This window comes from Salmo trutta, chromosome 18 (assembly GCF_901001165.1).
Source record: "Salmo trutta chromosome 18, fSalTru1.1, whole genome shotgun sequence".
NCBI classification, from domain to species: Eukaryota; Metazoa; Chordata; class Actinopteri; order Salmoniformes; family Salmonidae; genus Salmo; species Salmo trutta.
In genome coordinates, this window is record NC_042974.1 from 47556818 (window position 1) to 47578930 (window position 22113).

At 43.6% G+C, this 22113-nt stretch overlaps 1 protein-coding gene across 4 annotated transcripts; it reads left to right on the top strand.

Annotated features, from left to right (window-relative positions):
* The first annotated feature begins 2138 nt into the window (after window positions 1-2138).
* LOC115153407 (SMC5-SMC6 complex localization factor protein 2) lies at window positions 2139-19951 on the top strand. 4 transcript variants are annotated; one of them, XM_029698830.1, is made up of 16 exons: window positions 2139-2348; window positions 3643-3680; window positions 6040-6593; window positions 7704-7761; window positions 8272-8431; window positions 10389-11988; window positions 12355-12434; window positions 12690-12812; window positions 12969-13136; window positions 13264-13366; window positions 13576-13805; window positions 13888-14152; window positions 15573-15896; window positions 16217-16381; window positions 16519-16587; window positions 18217-19951. In XM_029698830.1, exons 1-16 carry the CDS (start codon window positions 2296-2298, stop codon window positions 18829-18831), a joined length of 4605 nt encoding a protein of 1534 aa, XP_029554690.1. In that variant the 5' UTR covers window positions 2139-2295; the 3' UTR covers window positions 18832-19951. The 4 variants fall into 4 exon arrangements, with proteins under 4 accessions (XP_029554690.1, XP_029554694.1, XP_029554691.1 ...); XM_029698834.1 differs by having other exon boundaries at window positions 11244-11988; XM_029698831.1 differs by having other exon boundaries at window positions 8275-8431.
* The last annotated feature ends 2162 nt before the right edge of the window (window positions 19952-22113 follow it).

The following is a 22113-nucleotide window of genomic DNA, read 5'->3' on the forward strand; positions in this document are numbered from 1 at the left end:
TATATTTTTGACTACTTTTACTTTGCTACATTCCTAAAGAAAATATTGTACTTTTTACTCAATACATTTTTCTTGACACCCAAAAGTACTCATTACATTTTGAATGCTTAGCAGGACAGGAAAATAGTCAAATTCACGCACTTATCAACCAAACATCCCTGGTCATCCCTACTGCCTCTGGTGGACTCACTAAACACACTTGCTTTGTTTGTAAATTGTGTATGAGTGTTAGTGTGCCCCTGGCTTTCTGTAAATTAAAAAAAAATAAAAATTGTGCCATCTGGTTTGCTTTAATATAAGGAATTTGAAATGATTTATACTTTTACTTTTATTTTAAACCAAATACTTTAGACTTTTACTCAAGCAGAATTTTACTGGGTGACATTTATTTGAGCCATTTTCTATTAAGATATCTTTACTTTTACTCAAGTATGACATTGGGTACTTTTTCCACCACTGCAGAAATATAAACGCAACGTGCTGGTGCCATGTTTCATGAGCTGAATTGAAAAATCCCAGACATTTTCAATCTACCAAAAAGCTTATTTCTCTCACATTTTGTGCACAAATTTGTTTACATCCCTGTTAGTGAGCATTTTACCCTTTGTCAAATAATCCATCCACGTGATAGGTGTGGCATATCAAGAACCTGATTAAACGGCATCATTATTTCACAGGTGCACCTTGTACTGGGGACAATAAAAGGCCACTCTAAAATGTGCAGGTTTTTCATGCAACACCATGCTACAGATTTCTTCAATTTTGAGGGAGCTTACAATTAGCATGCTGACTGCAGGAATGTCCACCAGAGAAGTTTCCAGATAATTACATGTTAATTTCTCTACCATAAGCTGCCTCCAATGTCATTTTAGAGAATTTGACAGTACGTCCAACCGGCATCACAACCACAGACCACGTGTAACCACGCCATCCCAGGACCTAGAACCGTGATCTCTGGAGAGCCACAGGGTGTGCAGGCTTTTGTTACAGCCTTTCACTAATACACCTGTTTTGAAATCAACTGTTCATGAACAGAATTAGTTGGATCAGGTGTGCTAGTGCTGGGCTGAAACAAAAGCCTGCACACAGTTTCTGGCTTCTTCACCTGTGGCATCATCAGAGGGAGGGTGGGGTACTGAAGTGTTTATGTCTGTAATACAGCCCCTTTGTCAGGGGAAAACTCATATTGTTTGGCTGGGCCTGGCTCCCAGTCATGTGAAATCCATAGAATAGGGCCTACGGTATTTATTTCAATTGACTGATTTCCTTATATGTGTAACACAGCAAAATCTTTGAAATTGTTGCGTTTATATTTTTGTTCAGTATATTGCATCCTTCCACAAGATATAATCCCGACAGAAATCTAGGGTTGCTACCCAAGCCAGCTGGTCGTTCGTTCTATCGGTTAGAGACGCGACCAAGTCGTCAAATCTTTTTGCTCTATCAATGGGCAAGACCCACCCAGTTGTTCGCTCTAAATGTTCCATTGCCATACTGGCTGGCAACGTTCTTATCCCTTGCTTGCCAGCTAGCCAACTACGGCGAATTTACAGTCATGTCAAACAGTGCAGCCAGAATAACAACAGTAGCTGCATTTGTTTAAACTGTTTCCTAGTGACATTTATTTGGAAACATCCATAACAATGCGCGATTTCACCTGACATATAACATTTGCTCTCTCACTAGGGTCCAACAACACAGCTAACACAATCACTTCAAACTGAAGCTGGAAAGACTGCAAACAAGCTGCACTTCGTTTCGTTTTATTTGTTTTCTATTGATATTTCATTGTATATATCCATAAAAAGTATGCTGATTCATGATTTCGCCTGCCAGACACATTCATTACTATGCAACAGCTGGAGATCGAATTTGAATATTGAAACAATGTTGCAAATGTCAAGAGACAGACAGCAAGTTTTAAACAAATCTCCGCGGTTGAAAACGAAATGTTAGACAAAAAGAAATGTGAGAACGTCTATATGCTTTTTACATTGGCGATCAAGTTTATAAAGTGCCTGGATGGGATGATGAGACAGTGGATTGGCGCAGTCAGATGGAACAATGTAAATAGGCATTTTAATGTAATAGATTTAGCCGGTGGTAATTTGTTGAATAGAAACTGGTTTAAATGCGGTTTTAACCAATCAGCATTCATGTTTAGACCCACCCGTTGTGTAAATGAACAAAAATGGCGGGTATCATAATTTTACTGCAGGCGGGAGAGTGAAAGCAAGGAAGATATCATTATTGATAGTCTGATACGGAAACAAATACATAGCGAAGTCAATTTAAATGTTAACTTGTTCTGTCATAATGAGAAAAATACAATCTGAAGGAAATGGGAGGTAAGAAACTAACTGCGTTCCAGAAGATATAGCTAGCTAGCTACATAATGCTAGCTAACGCTACCTAAGATTGTTTATAACTAACAAAAGATATACCACTACCTGTTCTTTCCAATGGGAGCACATTAGCGATAGTGGGCAGAACAAGCAAGGAGGTGGGCAGAGCCAAGCACGAGCTAGCGAGATCTTATTGGGGCTTTCTAGCTGGTATTTGCACATTTCCGTTAGGGAACGCCTACTCTGATGTGCGCGTCTACTAAACTGAGCCCATTGTGTTCGTAACAGGTAGTTTTGGCTATAGAAAAACTCTATTGAGATCAAATGTTTTATCGCTGATAAAATGTGTGGCTCAGTTGGTAGAGCATGGTGTTTGCAACGCCAGGGTTGTGGGTTCGATTCCCACGGGGGACCTGTACGGAGAAAAAAAAATGTATGCATTCACTACTGTAAGTCGCTCTGGATAAGAGCGTCTGCTAAATGACTAAAATGTACAAATGTGTAGGACGGCCAAAATTAATTTCTCCCACTTTCGGTCACTGGGCTTCCTCAGTGGAAACGTCAACCGGATGCTTCAGATTTATACATCCGGTGACACATCTGGCTCATTGTTATATCTGTGACGGTATTGTGCAACATAAACTAGCCACCAAGCTAACCATTGTGAGGTTGTCAAATCTTTTTGGCTTGTTAGTGATAACTAGTAACTATTAGCTATGTAAGTTAGTCATATCACATACAAATGTGTAACCTAGCTAGCTAGATGTTCCTGGCGGAAGTTTAATTAACATTGGGAGCTATCTAACGTCACCTAGCTAGTGGAGTGCTAGCTAGCTACAGTAGATAGCTCTTTTTTACAAGTCGACAGAATATTTGGTTGCTAGAGTAGCAAGCTAACAACCGAAATGTGTTGCGTTGTAGACGATTTAAAAAATGCTAAGCTAAGACTAAGTTAACGAGTGAGACAAATTACTTTGTAGACTTAATAAATGTGTTATTGTCAATTAGGCCTAAGTGGTTTCGAGTACACATAACCAGTCTATATGATTGACAGGTGTAACCCATCTACTTTAGTGTAGGCCGTCATTGTAAATAAGACTATGTTCTTAACTGACTTGCCTAGTTAAATAAAGGTTAAATAAAAAATTAAATACTTTGCCACGGTCCAGGTTGCTCTTTCCATTGTATGAATGACTTGTTGTATGCCATTTTCAATGTTTAATTGACTGAAATACAGCATAATGTTGAACCTGACTTTTTGGGGAATAACTTCTTGACTGACTTTTGTCTGTTACAGATCAATTGCAGACTACTTGTCTCCAAAAGGCAGTACTGGTGAGTTTCAGATCTTGACAACTGATGAAACAACACTGAACTTATGACTCGGGGAGCCTATCTATATACAAACAAACATGATTTCACTACACGCAGATAACTGTGGTGCCTGCTGCTTCGTGTGACTGCCTCAGGCATTGTCACATGCTAATGTAACAGAGTGAGATTGTATTTACAGTTGAAGTCGGAAGTTTACATAAACTTAGGTTGGAATCATTAAAACTTGTTTTTCAACCACTCCAAGAATGTCTTGTTAACAAACTATAGTTTTGGCAAGTCAGTTAGGACATCTACTTTGTGCTTGACACAAGTAATTTTTCTAACAATTGTTTACAGACAGATTATTTCACTTATCATTCACTGTATCACAATTCCAGTGGGTCAGAAGTTTACATACACTAAGTTGACTGTGCCTTTAAACAGCTTTGAAAATTCCAGAAAATGTCATGGCTTTAGAAGTTTCTGATAGGCTAATTGACATCATTTGAGTCAATTGGAGATGTACCTGTGGCTGTATTTCAAGGCCTACCTTCAAATTCAGTGCCTCTTTGTTTGACATCATGGGAAAATCAAAAGAAATCAGCCAAGACCTCAGAAAAAAAATTGTAGACCTCCACAAGTCTGGTTCATCCTTGGGAGCAATTTCCAAACGCCTGAAGGTACCACGTTCATCTGTACAAACAATAGTACGCAAGTATAAACACCATGGGACCACGCAGCCGTCATACCGCTCAGGAAGGAGACGCGTTCTGTCTTCTAGAGATGAACGTACTTTGGTGCAAAAAGTGCAAATCAATCCCAGAACAACAGCAAAGGACCTTGTGAAGATGCTGGAGGAAACGGGTACAAAAGTATCTATATCCACAGTAAAACAAGTCCTATATCGACATAACCTGAAAGGCTGCTCAGCAAGGAAGAAGCCACTGCTCCAAAACCGCCATTAAAAAAGCCAGACTACAGTTTGCAACTGTTAATGGGAACAAAGATCGTACTTTTTGGAGAAATGTCCTCTGGTCTGATGAAACAAAAATAGAACTGTTTGGCCATAATGACCATTGTTATGTTTGGAGGAAAAAGGGGGAGGCTTGCAAGCCGAAGAACACCATCCCAACCGTGAAGCACGGGGGTGGCAGCATAATGTTGTGGGAGTGCTTTGCTGCAGGAGGGACTGGTGCACTTCACAAAATAGATGGCATCATGAGGCAGGAAAATGATGTGGATATATTGAAGCAACATCTCAAGACATCAGTCAGGAAGTTAAAGCTTGGTCGCAAATGGGTCTTCCAAAAGTGACAATGACCCCCAAGCATACTTCCAAAGTTGTGGCAAAATGGCTTAAGGACAACAAAGTCAAGGTATTGGAGTAGGCATCACAAAGCCCTGACCTCAATCCTATAGAAAATTTGTGGGCAGAACTGAAAAAGTGTGTGCGAGCAAGGAGGCCTACAAACCTGACTCAGTTACACCAGCTCTGCCAGGAGGAATGGGCCAAAATTCACCCAACTTATTGTGGGAAGCTTGTGGAAGGCGTTTGACCCAAGTTAAACAATTTAAAGGCAATGCTACCAAATACTAATTTAGTGTGTGTAAACTTCTGACCCACTGGGAATGTGATGAAAGAAATAAAAGCTGAAATAAATCATTCTCTCTACTATTATTCTGACATTTCACATTCTTAAAATAAAGTGGTATTCCTAACTGACCTACAACAGGGAATGTTTACTAGGAGTAAATGTCAGGAATTGTGAAAAACGGAGTTTTAATGTATTTGGCTAAGGCGTTTGTAAACTTCCGACTTCAACTGTATACAGAATGATGAGTAGCCTTAGGCAATATTTCACCATTGCGGGTGAGAAACAGAATTTCTGGGTTTTTATTGGGTTGTGGCTTGGAGCAATAACAGGCTACAGCATAATGCTTCATTGTTGTCATTTGGTGTTATGCTAACACTAACCCTTGAACTGCGTCAAACCCCTGGCTGCTACTGTGTGGTGTGTCTGTTTCTTTGTCTCTCTGGCTGTGGATTTTGTTTAACAGCTTGGCACAATAACCATAACGACCTATATAGCTTACATGATTATTCTGGGCTCAAACTCAAAACTATTACTTGCTCACTTGCCCTGTATTCTGAAAATATTTGAGTTATTGTTAACCAATTTATGGTATCTTGTTGCCCTTCGTATAGTGGTGGGCCAAGAAATGCTTTCGGGCTGTTAACCTGCATTAATGCAGTATGCGTTTTTCTTTTGAGCAAACTTGTGGTGCAATGGGTGGGGATGGTTCATCCGTATGATGCTGGGTTACATCTCTGCTGGTTTATTTGCTCACACTTGTATCATTCTTCCTCCTGTTTTTGCAGTCAAAGACGTCATCCCTCTGGGGTTGCCTGGTCCCAAACCCTCCCCGGCTGCCTCCTACCTCCAGGTGACCCCAATGAAACCCTCTCAGACCCGCGGATGCCTGTCCAACCCGAACACGCACCCCCTGCCAAATCGAGTGCTACCCTTGACCAGCTCAGGACTGGACCCAGTGAGGGCCAAGTCCTCTCCTGGACCTCACCCTCCACTACCGCCAGGGGTGCACCACCAAGCTTCCGGGGGTGGAGGTGGGGATGAAGCCAAGGATGTCAAGGCCAACTTAACAAACCCCCTCACCAAGAAGATACAGCCTTCCCACAAAACCCAGCCCTCCCACAGCCCTGTGACCCTTAACCCCTCTAGGAGTATGACCGTTGACCCTAGGGTTGGTACGGGAACAGGCAACAGTGATGTTGGGAGCTCTAGTGCTCTGTTTACTGCTGGCTTGCCTCTCCAGTCTACCCCCCAGTACACAGCAGGTGACGACAGGAAGGACACAATGAGGAACGGTTGCCCACTGTCACACACCATGTGTAGCCCTGTCAATCCACAGCAGGTAGATGGATAAAGATCTGTATTGATCCCGAAACTTGGTGTCAGCAGCAGACACAAACACACAGACTTAAATCTAAACTCTCAAATCACACAGTTCAATAATCAGGTTTCCATCCAACCTTTTTTATGTGGAATAAAAAACCATTCACAACAGACCTGATGGAAACAGCACATTTGTTGGTAAACTTTCCAAATGTTGATAAAACAAAATACGCATTGTGAAATGGAGGTGGAAACCCCTTTATGCACTAATATTGATGTAATAACCATCATATTGAAGTAAACTTGGAGTCACGCAATGACATGTTGTCTGGTTCTCCCACTACGACTTTGGAAAGCATGCAGTTTATTAGGCTACAGATAAAATAAGTTATGAACTTCACAGGGTGGTGAATGTGCACAGTGATGAGCTTGATGCTCCTTGCCAATAAATATTATGTCTTATTCTGGTGACATGATGATTGATGCTTGGCTGCTGTTTGACAAATACAAATAATCTCATGTAGGTAACCTGCCCGCACTGTATCTGTAAGCTGTTGGCTAGGGGTTCCCAAAATGTTTCACTCAGGTCCCCCTTCCAGCATTGGGGAACATCCAGCACCCCACGTCTATTTCTATGGGCACAAGCACTGTTCATGACACACTGTGCCCCCGCCACACAGTCTGGGAACCACTGGGCTAGAGAGCACCTATCAAGACCAGAGTGGGCACCTTTGCTGTATAACTCAAAATTTGTTATGACAAATGTGATGGAAACCCATTTAACTTGTATATTTTATTTAACGGCAAAAGTTATTTTATGTGCACTACGTCATCACGCACAGCCTTTTTATTGGCAACAAGTCAATGGAAACATCTCTGTTGGAAACATTTGCATATTGTTTTTAATGCAGATTTGAGAATATTTGCATGAAATCTGTCACCATTTGGATGGAAACCCAGCTACTGATGTTGATATTGGCTCAGTTGGTAGAGCATGGTGCTTGCAACGCCAGGGTTGTGGGTTCGATACCCGCAGGGGACCAGTACGAAAATGTATGCACTCGCTCCTGTAAGTCGCTCTGTATAATATAAATGACTAATATGTTTGGTTCTGTTTGTTTTTCCGCAGAGTGGTGGTTCCCTGGACCACAGAGGAACCGATGAAACTAGCAAACTGTTCACTTCAGGTACAAATTATACCTAACTTATATAAAATAACGAGCACATCCTAGACCTCTTAGTTTAGATTGCTGAATAGATTACTGAACCTGTGTAAATGTAGTCTGTAAACAAATCAATAGGGTAACCATTTCCAAATGATGTTTCAATGTTGTTTTTATACAGTAACAATGCTGATGCAGACAAGTATAGTCATTTCTGATGCCCCCTCTGTCATTTAACTAATGACTTGTTGAGAGTAGTAAACCATGTAAATTCTGGACAACTTCGCATGAAGTGCTGCAGTTAGCTGATGGAAAAATAGAGTTGTAATCTAGTGGGGCTCTGTTTTATTGTAATGTGTGTTAAAGGACTTTTCCCCCTCGTTTTATGAAAAATGTAATTTTAACGTTTTCAGATCTATTGAAGGGCCTTGCTAGAACCCACTTGCACTCATTCTATAGTATTTTACTTTTTGAACTATTCGAATCATTGTGAATGTAGTTGTTGTTGATGATGATGCTGCTTTCTCCCACCAGTAGGCACCAAATCCCTGCCGCAGAAGAGAGGTAGAAACACAGACTTGGAGAGAACGAGAGGGGAGGAAATGGCCAATAAGAAACTGCGTCCGGAGGACTATAGGCCAGACTCAGGCCCAGCGCCTATCTGTACCAGTCACCCACCCTATGGAACAGCCAGGTGAGAAGGGTAGACATTCAACACAACGTGGACCCTCTTTCTAAAATTATCCGCTGAAATTGTTGCAACCCCTATTACTAGCCTGTTCAACCTCTTTCGTATCGTCTGAGATCCCCAAAGATTGGAAAGCTGCCGCGCTCATCCCCCTCTTCAAAGGGTGAGACTAGACCCAAACTATTATAGACCTATTTCCATCCTGCCCTGCCTTTCTAAAATCTTCGAAAGCCAAGTTACTAAACAGATCACCAACCATTTCGAATCCCACCGTACCTTCTCCACTATGCAATTTGGTTTCCGAGCTGGTCATGGGTGAACCTCAGACACGCTCAAGGTACGAAACGATATCATAACCGCCATCGATAAAAGACAGTACTGTGCAGCCGTCTTCATCGACCTGGCCAAGGCTTTCGACTCTAGTCAATCACCGCATTCTTATCGGCAAACTCAATAGCCTTGGCTTCTCAAATGACTGCCTCGCCTGGTTCACCAACTACTTCTCAGATAGAATTCAGTGTGTCAAATCGGAGGACTTGTTGTCCGGACCTCTTGCAGTCTCTATGGGGGTGCCACAGGGTTCAATTCTCGGGCCGACTCCTTTTCTCTGTATATATCAATAATGTCGCTCTTGCTGCTGGTGATTCTCTGATCCACCTCTACGCAGACGACACCATTCTGTATACATCTGGCACTTCATTGGACACTGTGCTAACAAACCTCCAAACAAGCTTCAACGCCATACAACACTCCTTCCATTGCCTCCAACTGCTTGTAAATGCTAGTAAAACTATGTGCATGCTCTTCAACCGATTGCTGCCTGCACCCTCCCTCCCGACTAGCATCACTACTCTGGACGGTTCTGACCTAGAATATGTGGACAACTACAAATACCTAGGTGTCTTGTTAGACTGTAAACTCTCCTTCCAGACTCACATTAAGCATCTTCAATCCAAAATTAAATCTAGAATCGGCTTCCTATTTTGCAACAAAGCCTCCTTCACACATGACGCCAAACATACCCTCGTAAAACTGACTATCCTACCGATCCTTGACTTCGGCGATGTCATTTACAAAATAGCCCCCAACACTCTACTCAACAAACCGGATGTAGTCTATCACAGTGCCATCCATTTGTGACCTGTATGCTCTCATTGGCTGGCCCTCACTACATATCCGTCACCAAACCCACTGGCTCCAGGTCATCTATAAGTCTTTGCTCGGTAAATCCCCGCCTTATCTCAGCTCACTGGTCACCATTGCAACACCCACCAGTAGCACACTCTCTAGCAGGTATATTGCACTGGTCATCCCCAAAGCAAACACTTGCTTTGGCCACCTTTCCTTCCAGTGCTCTGCTGCCAATGACTGGAATGAATTGCAAAAATCTCTGAAGCTGGAGTCTTATATCTCCCTCTCTAATTTTAAGCATCAGCTGTCAGAGCAGCTTACTGATCACTGTACCTGTACACAGCCAATCTGTAAATAGCACACCCGACTACCTCATCCCCATATTATTACTTACCCTCTTGCTCTTTTGCACCCCAGTATCTCTACTTGCACATCATCATCTGCACATCTATCACTCCAGTATTAATGCTAAATTGTAGTTATTTTCGCCTCTGGCCTATTTAAATAAAGGTAAAATAAAACACTTGATTTGTCCCCTTTGGGCAATTACTATTAGGGTTAACTTTGCATGAAGTGTACTTGCTGAAAATTACTACAGAAAGACAGACAATGGAGTAAGCCAACCTTATATTTTGGGTTATGATAAGTTAGATAATTGTACTAACTAGGCACATAAGGCATTTCTATGTTATTTTTTACAAGAATCAATGAATATATCATCAATTGAAATAACGATTGAAAAGCTGTAAATCTGGCTGATTGTGATATTTTGTCTATTTAGTCTAGTTTGTGATGGCTAAATGCTCTGTTGTAAATACCACCCCACCCCCAGCCCATCCTACCTGAAGAAGGTCTTCATGAAAAACAGTCTGAACTCAGGTCCTATTCTGAGTTTGAAGGAGCGTCTCACCCCTAAGAAGACGGAGGGAGGGATTGCGAGAGGGATGGATATTGTCCCTACCTCTCCACTCCCCACAACCAAGCCTGCGAGGCAGCTCTTTAACAACCGAGGACAACCACCATGCAGGAACAGTGTGAGGGAGAATAGCAATCCTCAGTGTAGATACAGTGGAATGAATCACCAATCTGGCAACCCTCAATCTGTTTATAGTGGTAGTGTCCAATCCGGTCACCCAGCGAACTTGCCTGTCAAAAGTGCTAGTAGAGGAGAATGCAGCAGAGGGAAAGAGGGCAGAGCAAGAGCGCCAGAGAGTAGAGGAAGAGAACCGACAGGTTGCACCGACAGAAGAACCCCCAAACCTGTCTCGAGGTCTCACAGCTCATACTCCAACTGCTCTAAATCTCTGCGCCATCTCGGATTGGCACAGAACCGAAACGTCACTCGCCCCCGGGGAACGTCGGCCTTGTTGGATGACCTGAAAGACCTTTTCACTCCTGACCCCATAACCTCTAGCCTGTCTAAAGCAGCGATGACCTTTTCACACAGTCCCCAGAGAGGAGTCGGGTCGCCCTCTGTACACAAGGTTCTTGTGTCTGGTGTGTCGGCTACAGTCTGTGGTGCTTCTAAAAGACTGCAGCCCACCTCTGTAACAAGCCCCAGAGAAATCCCCCAAATCTCCCCCTCGGAGCGAATCTCTGGCCCCAATATCTTTCCCTGTAAGGTAGCGGCAGTGGACCCCTCTAAACTACTCCTGGGCCCTAACATCTACTCTCCCTCTTTTTTAAGGCTGGAGTCGTGCGGGACTGACTTGACTAAATTAGAGACCGCCTCGTACAGGACCATCACCAGCACTTCCTCAGGGAAGCCCTCATCCCCTAAGGATGAGTCTGTTACGATGGAGGATGTCGCGTCCAAACTGAAAACGAGTCCTACTTTTCCCGCTGTGAGACTGTTTGCGGATAAATCTGTTAAGACAGAGGCAGGAACCAGATCTCCTGGTATTCCTTCAGCAGGGTTGGAGTCACCTATGGATGAGCATGCCAACCTCAAGAATGAGTCTTCCGGCCTGAAAACTATCCCCCTCTCAGCCTCCGCAAAGTCCTCATCCTTGTGTAAGGACGAGTCGTTTAACATGGAGACTGCAGTCTTCAAAGCCAGCACCAGCTCTCCCTTCCTCCCTTCTCCCACCTCACGACTGGACCGAAAAGGAAAGGAGGGTGAAAAGAGGAAGGAAGGAGACCAGAAGAGTTTATCATTCCTTGAGGAAGGAGAAAAAAGAAGCAAGATAGATAATCCCCAGAAAAGTCTAACATTTCTGGAGGAGGACCCTCTGGATGTGGAGCTGGGCCTAGGCCTCGACCTGGGGCTAGAGTTGGAGCTATCCCAGGCCAGCAGCAGCAGCAGCAGTGAGGACGAGCTGCCATCCCTGCAGCAGATCCTGGACCGTACCGCCCGGCCCCCAGACACCCCAGAGAAAGGAACCTTCACTGCACCCAGCACCCCTGTTGGGCCCCGACACCACAGCCAGCTGGTAAAATGCTACTTTCTTAGGGCTGTTTTCCAAATGGTGTCCCTATGGACCCTGGTCAAAAGTAATGGTCTATATGGGGAATGGGGTGCCATTTGGGACTCAAGATTATTGTTTAAATGTGTATTTACTCATTGTAATTTTCCAGTTTTGAAGTAGGCTTAAATGTGCAGTATAGTAACAGTGTAGCAGCTACTTTCTAGCATGTCATTTGGTTGTGTTTAGTTAACTTACAGTAGAAGGTTAGAAAAGGAGCAGAAAAATAGTGGACAACGAATCTCAAGTCGTTACTAACAATGCTACAGTGTGTTACACTAGAATGAACTCAGTCTTAGTGAGTTGATGACGTTTGTGTGTTCTCTCTGGCAGCCTGTGACGTCTAAAGCCAAACCCACGAGTTACAGGAACAACCTGGACGAGATGCTGAAGGAAAAGGAGAGCATTCAAAGGTATTGCTTTATCATACCTGACTATTATAAGTGCTATTTTCTCCATGTGGGTCGAGGAGATGGCAAAATCACTGCATTGCTTTAAAATGACAACGTGCCGTTGTGACATGACATTGTTATGTCCTTGTTGTCTCCACCCCCCCCTTGTTTAAGGAGATGTAGAGGTCTCTGCATTGCTTCAACAAGACTTCTATGTCATATCGTATGACTACTATGTCATAACAATGTGTGCAATGCCATGGTTATTCCCCCAAGGTCTAAGGAGATGGAGACCAAGCTGCGTCTGTCCTGTGAGGAGAACCTGCTGAGACTAGCGGAGGAGGAGGAGGAGGATGAGAGCACAGAGAACATGGAGACGGCCATCTCCCACCAGCAGAGGTAACAGCACAAACACTTAACACACACACTTAAATGCGGAGTAGGAGAGCACCGAGAACATAGAAGAGGCCATCTCACACAAACGAAAGTAACAACAGTTGGGAGACCACTGGGGAAGGGTGAAATGACCACAATTCCACACTCTTCTCCGCCCAGGGAGTTCCTGCAGCGTTTCTCGGTGGTGTCCAGTGCCATCCGGGACCTGCACCCCGGCGAAGCGATGTTCAGCCTGGACAACTTTGGCCGTCTTTTCAATCAACACACACTGCAGCTGAGACACTGTAACGTCTCCCCTCGAGACACCGCACAGAAAACACTACTCTGGTAAGACATTTTGTGTATGTGTGTGAGAGAGTGAACAGGCTGAGAGGCAGTTCAATGTTTAGTTCTAACCTCTCTTGCTCCCATCACCCTCATTTCCTCTCTCTCCCTCCCCCTTGGTATCTCGCAGGTCCACTCCAGACCAGTTCAGGTCCCATGTCAGTTCCGAGCTGATCCAGAGAGCCTACCGCTCCTCCCCCTGCCCTCCCCAGGTGTCCCGTTGGCTCTTACAGGTACTATTCCACACTCCCTTTTACAAATAGATTTGTTTGAATAATTACTTGAATTAAATGTTGATCAATGGATGGATCTGTCTTTCTCCTTTTGTCTGTCTTTCTGTCTCTTGTGGTATGCAATGTGTTTTTAGGGGAGGGGGGTTAATCAAATGAGGATGGCTTATTAAAGAAAGAGACTTTTGACTATCTTTCCTTCCCTCCTGTAGATGGTGTCAGTCCACTCAGACAAGCTGACCTGTCATCAGGTACTAAAGGCCCTCAAAGATATTGCCTGCTCCGCTGCTGAACACATGATGCTGAATAAGAATGAGCGCTTTGAGGTGTGGGTGCCCAGTGTTGGAGACGTGACCCTGGTCTTCATGAACATGGGGGTTCCCTTCGTCACCCTGTTCCCCCTGGAGAACCTACAACCCCCCTTCACAGAGGGAGACCTGCTGTAAGCGTGTGTCAATAAAAACTTTGTTCATAAAAATGTGATGATAGACTGATAATAACTACCTGTGTGTTTGTCTGTGTAGAGAGGGCTTCCAGATCAGCACAGAGAGCCTGTCCAGTAAGAAGGAGATCAGCACTTTCCCTGAACACAACTTTGATAGCGTCATCAAGTACCTGTCTCAGTGTACGTCGTTGTGCCCGCGGGCCTACAGTGACGGAGAATTGTTGTTACTCCTGACGGTGGTGAGCAGAGTGGGCTTGGACACGCAGCTCACCCTCCAGCCCACTGAGCACCTCCGCTCCCTACTGCGCAACCTGATCAGCAGCATCAGGGACTGGGACATCATGGTCAGTCAACCTTTCATTTCTTTCTCCTGCGTGGTCCAGTAGAAATCAGTCATGTACAACCCCGATGATTGTGGGTTCAGACTTGCCTGTGTCCGCCGTCTAATTAAACGTAACAATACTTAAAGGGCAATTCCACCTCTTTTCAAACTTTAATTCATTATTTCCAGCACCATACATGTGAAAACATCACATCTGTTTTGTAAAGATAAAGATTTCTATTCAATCGGTATCGCTGAAGTTCAGCGAAACAGCGCGATCGAAATATAAAGGTCATTTCCGATTTGAGCTGACATATGCATCGTTTACCGTGGCTGCCGTCTCCGCTAACGTGGGGAACATTACCTTTACATTTTTATCGAGCTGTAGTGCAGCTCTTCAGCGCTACGGATTGAATTGAGCCCAAAGTTAAAAAGTTCAATATGATGTGGTCAAAAGTAAAAACATTTTTAAAAACTTGTGGTTACACAGGGAGCAGGGAAATGCTGTCTCTCTGGCTAGAAAACATTGCAGGTTTTGAAAATCACTGGCCATGTCTGAATACTCGTACTTGCGTTATAAATAGTAGGCATTTTGGGAATGCAAAGATTTAATGTTTTTATCGTATGTCAAATTTAGAAGTTTGAGTGCTTTAAATTCCAGGATGTCATACTCATTTCGGCTTTTCATCTAATAGAATTTGGAGCACAATATGGAGGAATATAATTATTTCCAGACCCACGTGTAATTGGGGCGGCAGGTAGTCTAGTGGTTAGAGCATTGGGCCAGTAACTGAAAGGTTGCTAGGTCCAATCCCTGAGCTGACAAGGTCAAATTCTGTTGTTCTGGCAATTAACCCACTGTTCCTAGACCGTCATTGTAAATAAGAATTTGTTCTTAACTGACTTGCTTAGTTAAATAAAGGTAAAATAAACAATTGACAACAGCTGATAATCACAGGGTGACGCGCTGTACCAAAATGAACAAATAGCGGGAATCGATGCAATTGCACATTTGACGAAAACTCAGAATGAATGAGCCTCGTATGTTGATATGTGTTGCTTGCTGCTTTCAATTTAACTCCACAGTACGATGTAAGTAGTAGCCTATGTTATATGATAAGTACACAGCATGTAGTAGGCAAGACCGATTTCGGACGCTGACATTTTTTATCCTACTCTATGATCATATCTTCGAGGACTTGTTTAGGACCATATCTTTTTAGCTGCTGAATGTAGACATGCGCCATTTTCACAAATGTAGACACTGGTGATTTAATACATGAGGTTGAAAAGGGAATACCCCTCCTAAACCAAGACAATGTCACCATTTTATTCTTCTTTCTCTAGGTTGACCTTTCTTTCCTTTGCTAGGTAAACTCATGTCACTTTTGTGTGTTTTTTCTGCAGTCTGATGTTGATCTATCTCCTGTTTCATCCTATAGCTGCCCAGGATCTGCATGTCGCTGATTGACCTGAGTGATAACCACCACAACCTGCGCTGGTTGGTCCAGCTACTGCCAGACAACATTCGCGGCAAGCAACTCAGGAGACACCTCAGTGTGTCGGCCATCTCCAAGCTGCTGAACATCAGATGCACATACAGGCCCTCCAACACAGAGTTCCAGCTGTCAGACCTGCGTCGGTACCTCCCACGCATGCGCCCATCCTCACTCCTCAGGGGCCTGGCCACCTCCTTCAGAAGGAGTCAAAACCCACACAGAGAGAGGGAAGAGGAGGAAGAGGACTGTGCCTCTCTGGACCAGCAGGTCAGCAAAGGGTTATTTACCAGGGTATTTAAGGGTCATTTTGCAACGGAAAATGTTTATGCAACAAAACAAGTTTCTTATTGGACAAGTGCAGTAGCTTGTCCCTCCCAGCTTAGGTTTGTTTGCTTCCGTCTGGTTCCTAATTCGTACACCCCTGTTGTTCATGTAAATCAGGAGTATTAGGGTTGTGTTCATTAGGTCAGACAATGAACAGTGATTTCAACTGAAATATTTTTTTATTGGACCAATAATCCAAGTAGTCCCTCCCTGGTTCAGTCAGTTTACTTCTGTTTGGTGCCTAATGAACATGTTATTTTCAGGCTTACTACCTCTGCTACAGCCTCCTGGCCCTGGCTAATGAAGCCACCAACTTTGAGTTCTTCCCTCCGGAGCAGAAGAACCAGTTGTTGTTGCTATGTGCTGAGCTGGAGAAACACATCAAGTGTGACATCAGGGAGAGTGAGAAGATGCTGTACAGGAGCAAGGTATGTGGTCACTCCTTCCATATAGACATTTCAATGGATCTGTAACCCACATAAATGCATTAATGATATGATCTCTCTGGTTAAACTGCTCTTAACCCCCCCCCCCCCCCCCCCTTTCTCCCTCCCCCTCTCTCCAGGTGAAAGACTTTGTAGCCAGGATCTACACCAAGTGGCAAGTGCTGGTCCAGAGAACCAGGCCTCTCCAGGTAGACCATGGCATAACTATAGTACATAAAGACATAGCTAGAGGTGTTCTAAACTCAGCAAAAAAAGAAACGTCCCCTTTTCAGGACCCTGTCCTTCAAAGAAAATTTGTAAAAATCAAAATAACTTCACAGATCTTCATTGTAAAGGGTTTAAACACTGTTTCCCATGCTTGTTCAGTGAACCATAAACAATTAATGAACATGCACCTGTGGAACGGTCGTTAAGACACTAAGAATTTACAGACGGTTGGCAATTAATGTCACAGTTATGAAAACTTAGGACACTAAAGAGGCCTTTCTACTAACTCTGAAAAACACCAAAAGAAAGATGCCCAGGGTCTCTGCTCATATGTGTGAACGTGTCTTAGGCATGCTGCAAGGAGGCATGAGGACTGCAGATGTGGCCAGGGCAATAAATTGCAATGTCCGTACTGTGAGATGCCTTAGACAGCGCTACAGGGAGACAGGGTGGACAGCTGATCGTCCTCGCAGTGGCAGACCACGTGTAACAACACCTGCACAGGATCGGTACATCCGAACATCACACCTGCGGGACAGGTATAGGATGGAAACAACAACTGCCAGAGTTACACCAGGAACGCCCAATCCCTCCATCAGTGCTCAGACTGTCCGCAATAGGCTGAGAGAGGCTGGACTGAGGGCTTGTAGGCCTATTGTAAGGCAATTCCTCACCAGACATCACCGGCAACAACGTCGCCTATGGGCACAAACCCACCGTCGCTGGACCAGACAGGACTGGCAAAAAGTGCTCTTCACTGATGAGTCGCGGTTTTGTCTCACAAGGGGTGATGGTCGGATTCGCGTTTATCGTCGAAGGAATGAGCGTTACACGAGGCCTGTACTCTGGAGCGGGATCGATTTGGAGGTGGAGGGTCCGTCATGGTCTGGGGCGGTGTTTCACAGCATCATCGGACTGAGCTTGTTGTCATTGCAGGCAATCTCAACGCTGTGCGTTACAGGGAAGACATCCTCCTCCCTCATGTGATACTCTTCCTGCAGGCTCATCCTGACATGACCCTCCAGCATGACAATGCCACCAGCCATACTGCTCATTCTGGGCTAGGGCCATTCCCCCCAGAAATGTCCGGGAACTTGCAGGTGCCTTGGTGGAAGAGTGGGGTAACATCTCACAGCAAGAACTGGCAAATCTGGTGCAGTCCATGAGGAGGATATGCGCTGCAGTACTTAATGCAGCTGGTGGCCACACCAGATACTGACTGTTACTTTTGATTTTGACCCCCCCTTTGTTCAGTGACACATTATTCCATTTCTGTTAGTCACATGTCTTTGGAACTTGTTCAGTTTATGTCGCAGTTGTTGTATCTTATGTTCGCACAAATATTTACACATGTTAAGTTTGCTGAAAATAAACGCAGTTGACAGTGAGAGGACGTTTCTTTTTTTGCTGAGGTTATATAGTACTGGGAAGTACTGCCAGGGTAAACTATGGTATCGCAGAGCTGTGTTTGGTTTAATTCTGTGTATTTATCATTGCAGAGAGAAACTGTTGTAATAATGTTTGTTCCCTCCAGGGTAAGCTGTAGTAATTCATGTTTGATATCAATGTGATGTGTTTTTATAGTAATGTAATATGTCTGTTGCCTCCAGGGTAAACTGTATGACTACTGGCAGCCTCTGCCTGAGGACGCAGTGAGCAGCAGCCAGGAGAGCAAACACTCCCAAAGGGAGAGAGAAGAGGAGAGAGAGGATGAGGAGACAGTCATGGAGTTGGAGGGAGAAGTGGTGGAAGGAGAAGACGAGAAGAGGATTGCAGAAAATGCTTTGGCCATGGAGGATGAAAGACGAGAGACACCAGAAAAATACTTGGCCATGGAGGATGAAGAGGGGAAAGTGGTGAAAGGAGAAAAGGAGGACAGGATTGCAGAAAAGGCTTTGGCCATGGAGGATGAAAGAGGAGAGACGCCAGAAAAATACTTTGCCATGGAGGAGGAGAAGGAGATTCTAGGAGGGGAGGAGAAGTTGCTAAAGATGGATGAGTTGGAAGAGGAGCGGATGGAACTTACGTTAGAGGAGTCAGGTGAGGAACAAAAGATGGAGGACATGGAGGAAAAACGGACAGAAGTCAAGGCGGAGGAGAGGGTCACAGAAAAAAAGGAAGCAGCAGCAGTGGAGGAGGGAAGGAAAGGACAGACTGAAGGAGAGATTGAGGAGAGAGGCAATTTAGAGAAAGATTCAGAGATGGAGGAGAAGGGTGAAGAATGAAGGGAGACTGAGAGAAGCCGAGAGAAACCAGAGAAGAAGACTGCAACGGAAGACAACCCGGCTGCATCCATATCGAATTGTACCGGTCTAGACCAACTGTCATCTAGACTGTAGACTTAAGCTGAATCCAAAATGGCACCCTATTCCCTTTTGACCAGAGAATAGGGTGCCATTAACCCAACTGTCTGTGTTTTTTCTCAGGTAAATCACTTCAAGTGAAGAAACGTTACATTAGTATTTTTTTTTTCATGCACTTTGTTGCACAATGCAAAAGACAAATCCTATCTACAGAAACTGAGGCAGTTCTATTAATTCATTTTACTATTTGCACTTGTTTTCTATTTTTGTTTGCACTCAATTGAAGTTATTTCTGTTTTTATAACCGTTTGCGACCCCTCTGGTTGTTTTTGTTAGCCAACGTTAAACAGTTTGCATATATGACAATTGTTTTTGAGGTTTTTGGTCATTTTGGTGTTCAGCAGCATTAGGCAGGTTTTTTTCCCGACTGTTCGACCAGATTTTTCTTGTGGCAAGCTGAAGTTTGCTAGCTGAGGTCTATGCCCCTTCGTCTGTGTTTGGTCAACAGTAGGGAGTCTTCAATGAAGTGTGTTGTCATTCATTGACAGACTACTAGTTCATGGACATTTTTTCACTTGAGATATACTGTACCAGTCATCTTGGATGAAAAGTTGTGCAACTAAGACCTCTGGAAAATCAATTACACATTTGAGTTATCTTAGATTAATTCTGACTAATTGGAGGAGTGTCCTGGCTATGGCGTCTTAAGAGGGACAAAGAGTAATATTCTCGTTTTTCAAGTGAATGTATTCTAATGGAATATGCGAGCGCAGACGTTCACTTCGCCTAGCCGAGTTCTGCTTGGAGCAAACCGAACCTATGTATGAGAATGCCTTAACTGGGCGCTGTTCCAATGAGTTACCCAGCTAACTGCCCAAAATGTATAAGAAAATTCATTTTTGCTAAATGTAGACTTAAAATGGATACAGTATATTTGACTCGACAACTTATACTGAAGACAAAATAATAAATGCAATGTGTAAAGTGTTGGTCCCATGTTTCATGAGCTGAAATAAAAAATCCCAGAAATGTTCCATACGCACAAAAAGCGTATTTTTCAAATTTTGTGCACAAATGTTTACATCCCTGTTTGTGAGCATTTCTCCTTTGCCACGATAATCCATCCACCTGACAGGTGTGGCATATCAAGAAGCTGAGTAAACAGCATGATCATTACACAGGTGTACTTTGTGCTGGGGACAATAAAAGGCTACTCTTAAAACATGCAGTTGTGTCACACAACACAATGCCACAGATGTCTCAAGTTTTGAGGGAGTGTGCAATTGGCATGCTGACTGCAGTTATGTCCACCAGAGCTGTTTTCAGAAAATGTTATGTTAATTTTAATTGACTGATTTCAAATTGTTGCATGTTGCGTTTTATATTTTTATTCAGTATATGATAATGGCAGTCCGCAAACAAACGTTAAAGGTGCATGCTGCCACCTACTTTGCTGGAGTGTGTGGTCGTTCACGGTTTACAACATTGGCTCCAAATTTCATAATCGTCCTACCAAACTCAGTACTTCTGAGAAAATAAAAAAGATGCATACTAACGTCTAATCCATCCATAGCCCCGTTCCCAAAATCCCGTCCAACTTCAATGACCCTACACTTCAATCTTTCCCTCTTTTCAACATACAACAATATACATGTTATTTTGGAATGAATACGTGTCACATATCAATTTGCAAACAATGTAAAAAATAATATATATCGGAGTTAATAAAGCCACATACAAACATGGTCTCTTTTTGTTATCTTTTTTGTTTTCCTGAGTAAGGCAGCTCCAAAATGCAGGTGTTTCAGCCTAGCTCAGTGCTTTCTGTGGTGGTTGGGCAAGCCAGCAGAAAATACGGAGCGTTGTGCCGTGATTGGCTCAGTGTTCTGTCACTCATGGGGACTTTACGTCACTGCCAAGTGTAAGAGGAGACCTTGAAACTTCTCGCCCTTCGGGTGTTATATTAGAAGTGCCCATCCAAGAAGGCTCAACGTCATTGGCCACAGATAAAATGACTTTAAATCATATATGTACAGTAGCTTTGATTGGACTGATCATGTCAACATACTTTCACAATCTTAGCTAGCAGTCATCATCATGAATCAAGTCGACAATCTACTGGCAAATCCTTTTTAATCCTTGACATATGAAGAGAAGTTATAGATAAAACGTATCGGTGCTCATCTGCCATTGGACATAAACATTACACAAGTTGGAAATCGCAAATTCAACAAGTGGTTTGGAAGGAATCAGTGACAGTGGCTGTGTGGTCCCAAATCTGTGATTAAGGGGCTCTTTTCCAAGTTTAAAATGATAAACATTTAACATTAGCCATGCTGTCAATGAAGCATGATTTGTGCCACGCTCAAAACAACTCGGAACTGCAAAAACTTGACTTCACTTCAGTGAGTTCAAGACAACTGGGAATAAACAAGCCCCAACTGGGAAAATACGTTTTGAACGGTCATCCAACTCGGAATTGTAAATCCGGCCTCCAGTTGTTTTGAAAGCATCATAAATCCAGAGAATGCCAGACTTATAACATTTTCCCAGCAAGGACTGACGCGTCACCTTCCTGTTCAAGTGAGCAAGCATCATGTCCCCCTTTTTCCTCCAAACACAACGATGGTCATTATGTTCAAACAGTTTTATTTTTGTTTAATCAGACCAGAGGACATTTCTCCAAAAAGTACGATCTTTGTCCCCATGTGCAGTTGCAAACCGTAGTCTGGCTTTTTTATGGTGGTTTTGGAGCAGTGGTAAGCAGCCTTTCAGGTTATGTCGATATAGGACTCGTTTTACTGTGGATCTAGATACTTTTGTACCTGTTTCCTCCAGCATCTTCACGAGGTCCTTTGCTGTTTTTCTGGGATTGATTTGCACTTTTTGCACCAAAGTATGTTCATCTCAAGGAGACAGAACACGTCTCCTTCCTGAGCGGTATGACGGCTGCGTGGTCCCATGGTGTTTGTACTTGTATACTATTGTTTGTACAGATGAACGTGGTACCTTCAGGCGTTTGGAAATTGCTCCCAAGGATGAACCAGACTTGTGGAGGTCTATAATTTTGGCTGATTTCCTTTTGATCGTCCCATGATGTCAAGCAAAGAGGCACTGAGTTTGAAGGTAGGCCTTGAAATACATCCACAGGTACACCTCCAATTGACTCAAATGATGTAATTTAGCATATAAGAAGCTTCTAAA